This window comes from Dermacentor andersoni, chromosome 1 (genome assembly GCF_023375885.2).
Source record: "Dermacentor andersoni chromosome 1, qqDerAnde1_hic_scaffold, whole genome shotgun sequence".
NCBI classification, from domain to species: Eukaryota; Metazoa; Arthropoda; class Arachnida; order Ixodida; family Ixodidae; genus Dermacentor; species Dermacentor andersoni.
The window spans coordinates 128,151,790-128,165,044 of record NC_092814.1 but is presented as its reverse complement, the minus strand read 5'-3'; the positions used below and the strand labels follow the sequence as shown (position 1 = coordinate 128,165,044).

At 42.7% G+C, this 13,255-nt stretch overlaps 1 protein-coding gene across 6 annotated transcripts in view; it reads left to right on the top strand.

The window, feature by feature from the left end:
• AP-1gamma (adaptor protein complex 1, gamma subunit) overlaps positions 1-13,255 on the top strand; it is a 213,650-nt gene that overhangs the window by 42,799 nt on the left and 157,596 nt on the right. For all 6 annotated transcript variants that reach the window (XM_050191373.3, XM_050191372.3, XM_050191375.3 and 3 more), the window contains exon 4: positions 851-947. In XM_050191373.3, the coding sequence (XP_050047330.1) occupies positions 851-947 (97 nt within the window). The remainder of the gene's footprint in view (positions 1-850; positions 948-13,255) is intronic.

Genomic DNA, 13,255 nt, shown 5'->3' with positions numbered 1-13,255 from the left:
ACCGCACACATCAAGTAACCAAAGCCGAGTCGACGCGTAGCGTGCAGAAAGTATTTTATGGAAAATACAAAGGCACACCGGCACCCACACAACGTAATCTTAGCGGCTAGCCACTGTCGTAGTCCGATGACACCTCCTTTTCGCTGTCTACCGACCACGGAAAGTCATTTTCAGTTTCATTAAGGCATTAGAGGTGGCACATTTCTTGAAGACTCGCGCAACTAACGTCTGTGGGAGGACATTCCTTGCACCATGGACCCACCTTGCTATATCTCCGAGCATCGCTTTCTCCAGACCTGTACGATGGCAGCGTGGCTAGCCGCCTTGCATTGTTGCTGTTTTTTTTTTTTTTAAGTAAGAATGGGTTTATTTTTGATGTTGAGTTGAGTTAGTTACGATTGTAATGTGCATGCAAATTTGAATGCACTGTTTATTAAAAAAAATTGCGTGTAAGAAGCGTGCAAATATGGTATATCTCCGCACAAACCATTTCTGGCAAAAAATTTTGCAAGTGCCTTGTATAAGAGGCACTATTAGGAATAAAATGTTGCCCTGGCTTCACTTTTGTGGCTTTTTGCTTCTTTTTGGAGCTCAAAACGCACATTGGAGGCTACGCAAATATATATATATATATATATATATATATATATATATATATATATATATATATATATATTTTTTTTTTTTAATTTCTTAGTGATGGTATTAGTGTTTGGCCAAACTACTGATATGAGTAAGAACAAAAATAATAACTGCTCACTGTTAAAATTGCAACTTCAGTCACTGTTGTGTATTGCTGCACATGTTCACTTCCTTTCTTAGTCTTTTTTTTTTTTTGTTATGCTTCCAGGCCGCCTTGAGTGCCTTCAGGATTATTAGAAAGGTTCCAGAGTTGATGGAAATGTTTATTCCAGCGACACGGTCGCTCCTCACTGAGAAGAACCATGGTGAGTGCCTTTATTTGTTGTTCATGTGATATTCTTTGCCTTAGTGACACATCTTGGCATTATAAGTTGTCTATTGATAGGGGCATAATTCACGTTAAAGGGATAAAAAAGTGAAAAATGATTTCTTCTGCATCAGTAAATTACCTTTCTACAACACCAAAAACACCACTCTTACAACGATAAGACGTTTGGTAAGCCAGAAAAAGCGCGAGAACGAAATATGGGTGGTGACACCTACTTGAAGTTCCAGCACCTGGTCGCTGTGACGTCTTCGATTTTGATGGCATCTTCAAGGGCCTACTAACTATATGTAGCGGTTCATATTGACTACATTGTGTTCTAAAGGAACCAAATAGTACTAAACATGGCAAGTTTCGGGAACCTTTACTCAGCCAACGCGGTTCAAATGCGAAAACATACTTTGGAATCCCTGACGTCACGCTGATGTACCGGCGCTGGGGTTTCAGCGCGAAATTCAAATACTGATACTTGGACCTTCATTTTCTCATCTAATAATCAAACTATTTTTTTGAAATGACTGCCTGCAGGGTTTTCAAACAATGCTTCATTAGTCTAAACTGATTTATTGTTTTGCTTTAGTGTCCCTTTAAAGTACTTGCACTGATAATTGCACAGTGTGATGCAAGTAAGTGTACAGTGCAAGCAGAATGGTGATACATTGTTAAATCATTCTCCCCTGTTGTAAAGTGGCCAGATTGAGCATTAAGATCAGTCCACACCCGTTTTAATGGAACAGACCATTCTGCACACCGAGATTGGTCTGCCTATACTATGCACACCACAAGTTCCACTTTTATTAAGCCAGGCTATAATGGGCTATCAGCTATAGCAGACAAGATTTTGGACAAATTTTATCTAGACAGTGCATATGCAACATAATTCTTGCTGCAATAATGTGTGTGTGTGTGTGTGTGTGTGTGTGTTACTGCGCTGCACACAACATTTCCAGCCATTTCTAAAAAAGTGTGAAAATACTAGGGGTGTACAAATACCAAATACAGTAGATTTCAAATAGAATATTGAGTTGAATATCTAATATATTAAAAAAAAATTCTCAAAATTTAACAATGACCAATTTTGTACCTGGAAATGTGGTGCTGTACACGCTTTGGAGTCTCCTAGCATTGCATAACAAGAATGTAGCAAGCTATCAGTAACTTAGGTACATAAAAATGAAGATATACAGTACTGTTTACTCTTATTTAAAGGGAACACCAAATCAGTATGCTAACGCTGATTACAGCTCAGTGCTAGTATATGAAGGTCTGGAAAATATTTTTTTTATGAATAGAACTTCTGTTGAATAGAATAAAGTGCTTTTTTCCCACTGAAAATAATGAATTAATGACATTGTGATGTACTGAATACCAATGAGGTTCTCAGTTCAATAGTAAACCTGTGTTTTGCGCCAATATTTCTTTTTTATTTGCATAGAAAGTTTTGCTTTCTAGTTTTTCTCCAAAATACAGAAGGGCTATCCCAACCTCACGGCAGGTGTGCTATTGTTTGACCAATCTAACACTGCCACACTGCCTAGGCAGTGTAGCAGTGACGAAAATTTGCCACTGGCCAATGTAATGGAGACCGCAAGCCATTGTGGAATGCTTGCCACTAATTTGTTTGTGCAGGTGGCTCATCGTTGATCAGTCCCAAGCTCAGGCATGTGGGTTAGATTGATGGCTGTTGAAGTGGCCTGGTTTGTCGCTGCGTATACAACACTATCTGTGTGTGTATAGGCAGCTGATCGGTTCGATCTTCGCACATGCTTCCAAGTTTACTAAATAATATGCAGTGCGTTTGTTGCAGTTCCCTCTCTCTACGTAACATTATCATTTTGACCGGTCTTGTCGACTTGGATGAGCCTTGTACCGACAGAGGCAGACCCGGCTGACATGGTGCTGTTCTGAGAATTGCAGCGTTTGGGCACTGTGTGTGAGATCTCTGCATTGTGTTAACGTCGAGGAGTGCTCGAAGGGACAAAGTCCAGCTCGGTGCTTCTTTTGCTTCGAAAACGGAAGTGAAATGCTCACCTCACTTGGGTGGCATCTAGCACAAAAGGCTCTGCAGCAAACACGACATGTGGCACTATGCGGGTCTCTAAAAATTTAATAGTAGATATTTGATTCGCAAACCGACTTGTTTGAACGTTCACTATTCTATTCGATCCGGTGATATTCGAGTATTTGCACACCCTCAAAAATACTTTTTCTTAGGGGCCCCCCAACCAGGCCCCATCGCAAATTTTGGTTACATGCTGGAAGTTGTTACGTGTCCTCTAGGGAGCGTTCTGCCCCAAAAGCTTTTTCAAATCGGCTCATTAATAGTATGAGATAGAAATATTTCAGTGTCGCAAACCCATGATTTCAGGAGGCAAGCTTCACCGCATAGACGCTCTCTCCACTTGCCTTTTCTAGCCTCCGCAAGCGAAATTCCTTCCCTGCGTTGTCCCATACCGGACCTCGAGGATCACATGACGCATATGTCATGGGCCTTGGCACCATTTTTTTTCTCCCCGCTTTCTTGCAGTGCGGTGCACTTCCTCTGACAGTGTCGCATGCGAGCTGTTGTAATTGTCTCGTTTCGCGCAGCACACGATTTCCCACGCTGTGCACGAGGACACCTGACTAGCGGTATAAGTCTGTGCTACACGAATGTTGAGGCAGACACAAGCGGATCACAGAGTGCGATCCCGTGCTGGAACACGGTAGAAAATGACATAGTTTCGGGGGCTGCACGCAGTACATCTGTCTTGCTACGGTGCGAAGTAAAACAAAAACATGCAGACATTTGGTTTAGCTGTTTTATTATTTCTCTAAGCTTTAATTTGTCTACTCTAGCAACATATTACAGAAATAACAGATGTTGGCTTGAATAATTCTTGAAGTCATGTGTCACGTCGAGCGACGTCACAGTGCGAACACGTACGTGTACGTCGGCGCTTTAGCACGTGTACGTCATTCTCCGGCTTGGAGCGCGGTGGCCGCGAGGAGAAGGGACAACGGCGTTGGGTCTGAAATTTCAGATTTCTCTGCGGCGTGTAGCGATGTAATACTTTGCAGACACGATCGCTATCGCGTATTGTATGCTCTGCGCTTGTCAGCTCAAAATGGCCAGACCTGGTGAGGGGCCCTTTAACCCTTTGAAGGTTTTCGCCGTACATGTACGGCGGCGGTTTTCTGTTCCGCAAGGTCCTTGCCGTACGGGTACGGTTCCGACCCTCCGTTTGAAATTTCGCGCCATATTGACGATGTGTGCTCACCAGGAGGTGCTGCCACCTCTTAGCACTTAAAAGATGCATTTGAAGTTGGTGCTACCTTCTTGGGGAGATAAACATAGCTGATTGCTAGCTTCCGCGCAACGCTCAGACTGCGGCAACGCCCCTTTGGCAGTTTCGGTTTCGCCGCATGATCGCAACGGAGGCGCGCGAAACGTCATTTTTTTCTTTGTCGGCACTCTCTTGCAGGGCGGTGGAAGTTGGCTTCTATCTTGATTGGTGCTGCTCTTAGCTTGCTTATCAGCGCCGTTCGCGAGGTATTCTCGCTCTCAGTGGCAACGCGCTTTCGCAGTTTCGGTTCCGCCGCGTGATCGCAACGGAGGCACGCGAAATGTGGTTTTTCTCTTTTTCGCCACGCTCTCGCAGGGGCTGCGGAAGTTGATTTCTATCTTGATTGGCACTGCTCTTAGCTTGTTTATCACCACCGCTCACGAGGTATTCTCGCCCTCCGCGGCAACGCGCTTACGCGAGAGGGTGCCTCAGACCTCTGCCCAAGGCAGCCGCACGCAGAGATGTCATGTGTGAGCCAACACAACTCCTCGCTCCAAGAGAACAGACACGCATTTTAGGTGTGCAGACTGTGATAAGGCGCTGTGCGTAGACCCGTGTTTCAAGGAGTACCACGCTCGGAAATACTATTGAACATATTGCAGTTCTGAATGATGCCGACACCAAAATACTGTTCCTAATTATTTTTTACTATTTATTCCCGACTTTATACATTTTGTACATTCAAGATCCGCAATAAAGTAATTTGACCACCTGGGAAAGTTTTCTTCAAAATAATTCGACCCTCAAAGGGTTAAAATGAATGAACATACATATTAGTGGGAAGTATACCATAATAGCGTGCTGCGAGACACCCCGATGGCTAACAAAGAATTCCCGAGATGACTAAACAAGCCACTCACTGCTAATGTGCAACCACGGCCATGAAGGGGCACATTTTGCAAGAACCTTACAAGAACCCAGACTGAGGAAACTTGAGAAAATATGCTTCTAGAAATACACAACATATAATGGAACTACTTTGGAGCGCGGTAACATCGTGTTTCTGTGTACATCCGACTGGAGAGAATGGAAATGTATGGGTGCGTCGACGTGACATGGTGAGACAGAAAATTGAAAAGGTACTGGTGCGTTGGTGACACTGAAAAGGTTCAAGCCATTCTGTTGGCAGCCAGTGTCTAGAAAACGGTGCACAGCAGAGCACTGTGCTGCTCTGTAAATTGCTGCTGCTTATTATTATTATTATTATTATTATTATTATTATTGTTATTATTATTAACTTTTTAAAAAAATTTTTGCTATTTCCTCTGGGTTCCAATAGTGAAACGCTAGATGGAGTAATGTGCAAAGTCATGCCATTTTACAACGTTCCGTGGCCTTAATTTTGGATGGAACGGACCTTTCTCCATGGATTATCACAGTCCAATTTAATGAGCATTGACTTCAATAGTTTTGCGATTTTTTTGATGCAGTAGACTTACACTCATTCGATGTTGTGTTAATTCAATCCCTACCGAAAGTGCTAGCCAGCACCCATACATTACTATGGGACCAAACTTTCATTATTTCAATCCTGAAATTGCCCTTTGTTGGGTAATTTCGATCACGCATGCACCCGGCCTTAACAGTGAACTCGGTGGTGACTCCAATAGCGGCAGTGTTCATCTTGGTGGTGCTTAGGGTACAGTAAATTCATCAAACACACATCATCTTCCATTGAAAACACCTATTTTCAGCCTGCTCTAGGAAGATATTAAAACGAAAACTGTAGCTCACAATGAATTATTATTGTATTAACCTGGTTCTAACCCATGCTTTTCTTTCTTTCTTTCTTTTTAAGAAAATGTGTTTGAACATTGCTTGTGCCTGAAAGCACTGCTGTGTCATCATTATGCTATGCAAGAACTCGCATAGCATGATGACACTGCAGTGCTTTCAGTCTGAGTACAGAAGCACGTTGAAACAATAAATTACTTTGCATGTTAAGCTAGCGGCAACAAGTCGCGTCACATGTTGTTGGCGTTCCGAAGAATGGCATGTATCGCAGGACGAACTAGCAAAGTGGTTTTTCTTGGCATGTGGCACCATCCCATTTGTGGTTGCTTCAGAAATGCAGAATATCAAATGTGCTATGGACCGTACGAAGGACGACATGTTGTGGCTCTTCATAGACAGTGGTAAAGTGGACATGAATGGACATAAAGTAAATAAATCTCCATTCAGTGAAGGTAAAGTTCGCTGGTTTCACCTTTTTCTTATTGGAGGAGGCATGTTACGTTTTTTTTTTGGCTAAATCAGCTGTGCATTTGATTTCTACTTTGTTTAGGAGCTATAATGTTATTTTTATGTTAGTTTTCTACTTTAAATCCATAAAAACAAGGTGCGTGTTTGATTCGGGGGCATGTTAGAATTGGGGCAAATACTGCTAGTTTAATTGATGATTTGTTGCATTTTTTCTGCTTGTTTAATTTGACTGCTTTCATTGGTCCCATCGAGGTCAATATAATGGATGTCGACTGTACTTTTGCGAAGCAGTGTGTATGGGATACAAGGAAGAATCCTGCTCATCTATAGTGAAGATTAATGTATGGTATAGTATTACATATAGGCTTCATATGTTACTCAGAAAAGCCTCACAGAAAGGCCTCACTGTTCGAGTCTTATTAGGTGCTCCGCTACTTTAAGTGCATTCAGTTCTAGCACAAGTTCGCATGTGCACATATGCTCTGGCTGGGCAGCATGCAAAACACTTCTGGAGTGTGGTGCTTGACGGCTGCCGTTTGCAGTAATTAAGTTAAAGGATTCAAAGAGTCGCTGAAGCCTTGTGCTGCACAGTTACCCCACCATATACGATATTTACTGTGGACTCTCTTTAAATGGAACCTCAAGGGACCAGGGAAATTGGTTCTGTTTACCAGGAGTTCCATTTACTGAGAGACAAAGCTGAACACAATTGCATGAATACAAAACCAACCAACCATGAAGATGGTGTTCTGTTTAAGAGGCAGTTTCATTTAAGCGATTTCCGTTTACCGAAATTCCACTATACTTGCATAATGAACGCAACCTGCCACCGTGGCTTAGCGGCTATGGTTTTGCACTGCTAAGCACGTGGTTGCGGTATCAAATCCCAGCTGCAGCGGCTGCATTTCGATGGGGGTGAAAATGCAAAAGCACCTGTGTCCCATGCATTGGGGGTACGTTGAAGATGCCCTGGTGGTCAAAGTTAATCTGGAGATCCTCACTACGGCTCCTAATCAAATCGTGGTTTTGGCACGTGAAACCCCAGAATTCAATAAAAGTTCAATAATGAACACACTTTTTTCTTTGAAAAACCAAAGCAAAGTTGGCGATGGTATTTAATCTGTGGGGTAAACTTATAGGAATATTTTTTAAAGGGACACTAAAGCGAAACAATAAATCAGTTTAGACTAATGAAGCATTGTTTGAGAACCCGGCAGGCAGTCATTTAAAAAAAATAGTTTGATTATTGGATGAGAAAATGATGGTCCAAGTATCAGTATTTGAATTTCGCTCTGAAACCCCAGCGCTGGTACGTCAGCGTGACGTCAGGGATTCCAAAAAGTATGTTTTCGCATTTGGGCCGCATTGGCTGAATAAAGGTTCCCGAAACTTGCCATGTTTAATATTTCATTTTTTTTAGAACACAATGTAGTCAATCTGTACCGCTATATGTAATTAGTAGGCCCTACAAGATGCCATCAAAATCCAAGACGTCACAGCCCCCAGGTGCAGGAACTTAAGTAGGCGTCGCCACCCGTATTTCGTTCTTGCGCTTTTTCTCGCTTACCAAACATCTTATCGTTGTAATAGTGGTGTTTTTGGTGTTGTAGAACAGTAATTTACTGATGCAGAAGAAATCATTTTTCACTTTAGTGTCCCTTTAAAGAGTAAATATGGAAAAGCAAGACAGTAACAACTAATAAGAAAATGCATCAAATAACAGCTTTGCGGTAAATATATGTATCCACTATTTGCAAACATAGACAGTTTTCAGGTCTTCGGGGTCTTTGGTCTTTCAGGGTCTTTCAGGGTCTTTCAGGTCTTCGGGGTCTTTGTTTCCCAGAAGGTGCAATGTGCCTTATTCACAGCAAGCAGCTAGCCGTGCTGCTTCCACTAGTATCGCATACAGACTTTGTCAACACTGAAATGCCTTTTGGCTGCACCACTCCCAGACTCCCATGCTTCACCACATGCTTCACGGCCTTTGACTTAATTAACCCTTTCCCTGCCTGGCATGAGTCTCGCTCATCCTGGCTTTTCCTCCAATATGTGCCAGTGATAGTCTCACTGGTTCAGGAATTTCCTTTCTTCTAATGAGTGCCCCGACAAGCGGCAGTCGTTTCATCATTTCGGTGTGAATGCTGCACTTTGAAATAGCACCAGCTGCCCAGAAAATTAATTTCTTGAGGGTGCAGCTGGCAAAAACAATGTGAAAGTATGGTTCTCCTGGGTTTTAAAAATGACGGCGCGGAGGGAAGTGGCTGTAGCGACGACGGCTGCCTTTTCCATGCCGAAATTGTGGTATTTTTGGACGATTCTTCATCTGAACTAAACATTTAGATCTTGAAAGCTCTAGCGAGTCGCTTTCAGAGCTTTAACTTATCACTAATGATTACAAGGAAGACATAGAGCATCTGGTGACCTCTCAAATGAACATGGCTTGACAGAAATGCTTTGCCACCGGCCTCCCTGTAATTATTTTCCATGCCATGCCTAGCAATAAATTGTCGCATGGAAGATAACAAAAGCACGCTAGTCTTCTGTTCCAAAAGGTATTGCACTACATCTGCTACTCAAAAACATGAAAGAATAATTGGTGGTAAATGTCACCAGAAAATAAATAAACTGCCAATATTGCAATATCACAACAAAAAGGTTAGAGATTTTTCTTGCAGGACCAACGCATTTAAAAATTCTTTTTTCCTGCACACGATTTCCGAATGGAACGCATTACCTGCCACAACTGTCGACTGTCCAACGGTTTCATCCTTTCTTTCTACACTTTGTGACTAAACCATAGCGTTCATCCCTCATTTTTACCAGTCAAATCATGATTGTGAAATGGTTTCTCTTATGTTTGTTATGCAGATTCTTGTTCAGTGTCTGTTATCTTGTTTGATCTTATTTCATATTTTCTTTTTGTTCCAAATGCCTACTCCTGCCTAAGGCTTTGTAACAAGGCTAGCAGTACTTGTAAAATACTTGTAAAATAATAAGGAGAACTGCTCACAATGAACCAGTAATATAAAAAAATTGGAAATTTTAGTGGTTCTCTAAAAAAAAAAAAAGTTAGTATGGAAAGGGTTAAGATCGGGGTATAAGTCTGCAACAAAACATAAAACAGTCAGAAAAGTGAGCAACAGAGAATGATGTCATGAAATGATCGCCTTTGAAGTAGAAAAAAAATTGATGGGAATTGGTCTAAAGGAAGCTTTAAAGAGCTAGCATTACAAAATGGCGCCTTGTAAGAAATTTACGGTGGATTTTGGTGATGAAATGTCCTGTAACGATCATCAGCCATGGTAGCATACCTTGCAGAGCAAAGGTAAGCTTTAGTCAAGACAAGATTCTCGAACAACCACTTTTGGTGACGCTTATCACCTCTGCAATATTTCATCTGACTTTGCACCACACGCGTCAAGCGTTCCCGACACATGGGACACAACGCCGCTTCAAGAGCTGTCAATTTAACCAGTATGCGTGATCTTGGGGCCAATTACTGATCACTGACCAATCACTAATACGAACATATTAGCGGCAAGCATTCTGCGACTGCTTGTGGCCCATTAGCACATTGGCCAGTAGTGAATTTTTGTCACTGGCACATGCTTAGGCCATTAATCCTAATTGGCGCTGCTTCGTTGAATTTTAGTGACTCAAGTTAAAATTTGGTGCCGAATTGATGCAGATCTATTCACAGCAGCCGCACGACCCTCTGAGAGCCGATAAACCACCTTGCAAACAAAAGTGAGTGTACGGGATAGGAATAAAGTTGCTCACTGAGTGCCGCCATCTTTGCAAGAAGTAGTACATGGCCTCTCCTTCCCGACGGGGTTCGTAGACTGATATCAGTCTCTTTTTATATATACAAGGTGCTACCCAAAAGTTCCGGGGATTCAGTTGTAAAAAAGGTGTATTCATCATAATGCTTCCGTCTTCTTCGAAGTAGTAACCTTGAGCATGTATACGCCGATCACAGCGTTTCTGCCACGATTTCATGCATTCATGGAACTCTGCAGGCGACAGTGTGTTGAGGACTGCCTGCAATTCTGACTGGATCTCTTCAACAGTGTGAAACCGACCTCCTTTCAGCCTCAACTTCAGCTTTGGGAGCAAGAAAAAGTTGCAAGGGGCGAGGTCAGGTGAATGGGGTGGTTGTGGAAGTACTGTGATTTGCTTGGAAGTCAGGAACTGTCGAACGAGTGATGTGTGAGCGGACGCTTTGTCTATATGAAGGTGCAGCTTCTGTTCGTCACTGAGCAGTGTTGGCACAAATTTTGCAGAAATGCACCTCATGTTCAGAACATCCTGCAAAATTGCGATTGTCCTGCAATGCCGCAGACATCCTTTATAGTTACCCTGCGATTTCCAAGGATAGCCTTACAAACATCCGCTATCGTTGCCACGGTTGTGCTCGTCCAGAACGTTCGTCGTCGTCAACAAACATTGAAGCATTTGAAGCGTTTATGCCATAAAAACGTCCTAGTTTGGCTCATGGCGTTGACTCCAAAAGCGTCCTCTAGCATACGATAAGTTTCTGCCGCAGTTTTGCCAAGTTTAAAACAAAACTTGATGCAAATCCTTTGCTCCTTGAAGTCTGCCATATTGGTTACTAAGAAATGTGCCAAATCAGTGAAACATTGCATTGCAAAACAACACTTCGCAAAACAATACTTCTTAGATGAAAGTCGTTCAGAACACTGATCCGCAAGGCATACTGCAGGCCACATGTAGCGGCGGAAATGTGTACCACACTCAGTTTGCCCGCGCTTTTCAAGTTCCCGGAACTTTGGGTAGCACCTCGTATTTAGCTTCGACCAACCCGTTGCAAGACTAGCTTTGGATTTACACGGTGGGTGAAAAAGTGTCATGTTACTAGTGCACCGATGACCTGGCTGCATACATTTGCACTGCGGGCAGATGGATGGGGGGGAGCGTGGTGCGAAGTTGCTGTGACCCTCCCAATTTAAGATACTTGGACAGGTTGCAAATCGGGCCAAACCTGACAGTTAAAAGGCACCTGCTCTTTACCGTTGGCACTGACTGTGGTTGACCCGCACTGCACCAACGATGGCTATGTCAGAGTGTTAATCGAGTCTGTGCGATCTCACACGCGCTCTTGGGACAAAGGAACGACAACGCAGTAGTGCAAACAATCACAAGGGCATGTATTGCACTTTTCATGAACTAATGCCTGTCAGCCGAATATGTTCGCCCCTATGCTGGACGCCAATGCCTAATCGTTCGCGTATACGGTCACATGAACAGTGGTGCGTTCAAACGATCGTGTTCGTCCATTCCAGTGTCCCCCTCCTAAGCCTTTCTCAGGACGGTCCCGCGAAGCATGGATCGGTGCACGCACAGAGCATCACGCCACTCACCAACCCCGAAACCAAAGAGGAACATCCTACTCCCTTTTGTGCCCAAGTAACCTTGCCATTGGGTGGTGTTAACAGCGCAGCACTCGTGCCATCTCTCGTAATATGCTGCAACCACACCAGCCGCCACTGGCGCTTAGCTACGGGGAGAAGCCAGATTACAGGAGATGCAAGAGCCATGTGGGGAAAATATCAGAGGACATGTGAGAGTCAAGCATCCCTACAAGTCACGTGATGCGCTGTACATGCTTTTGTCTGTTGCACAAATTGGCCTTACCCATCTGCCGTAAAGATGGGAAAGCTCTTGTGTATATTGAATGAAAACTGGAATGCAAGACTTACTATGCAATAAAAGACTGCCATAAAACACAGGTTCACTATTAAGCTGAGGACCTCATTGGTATTTAGTTCAACATAATGTGACTGATTCTTTATTTTCAAAAGAAAAAAGCACTCGAGTCTATTTAACAGACATTCTACTAATAAAATATTTTCTAGAACTTCATGTACTAGAACTGAGCTGTAATCATTGCTGGCATTCTAATTTGGAATTCCCTTTAACCCTATGAGGGACAATTTTTTTTGCCAAATGTATCTCCTCAGGGTCTATTTCTTTTATTGCAAATTTAAAATCTTCAGAGTGATCTATTTTGAAAAAAGTTGATAATTTTTGTAGTCACCATAAAGTAATAAAAAATATTTTCCGTAGGTAAAAAACATGCATTGTTTGTACATAAATACAGATGTGCTTGCATAAGTACTTATAATAAGAATAAAAATAAAGAAGTGATACACTGGAATAAATATTCTGATTCCGCACTTGGGCTGTAGTCCGTATAGAAGGAATCACCGCTCTACTCACTTGTAGAAGAGCAACTGGCATGCATGTCCATAGTGTAATTGAACAGTGTATATGAGCGTACGCAAGAAAACTCGATGGTTGTGCACCCTTCAGAAAAACCAAACTAGTCAGAAACTAGCAGCAATCCTTCATCCCATCGCCAACAAGGGGCAAAAAGTTTCCGCGAGTCTCAAGAAAATAAATGCAGGCATGACAGCATGGTTCATAAATGGAGGCATTGTTTATATATACCAGCACGTCCCTGTAATCAGATGTAATGGCACCCCTGTGAGCAATAAACAAGCAAGCAACTAGTGGTGACACTTGGAGAGATTCAAAAACAACAAAGACAGCCAGTGAGATAAAACCAAAACTAACCGCTGTGCACTCGCTAATACAGCAAGTGGTCACTGATGCACCGGCATAAACAAGCCGTAGATTGTCTTGTATCCAAGCAGGCTGTCGGCACTTTCTGCACAAGAGAGAGTTAAAAAATTGGTGTGTTTTTCAAACATGCAGGCATCGTTGTAAATATATGGCA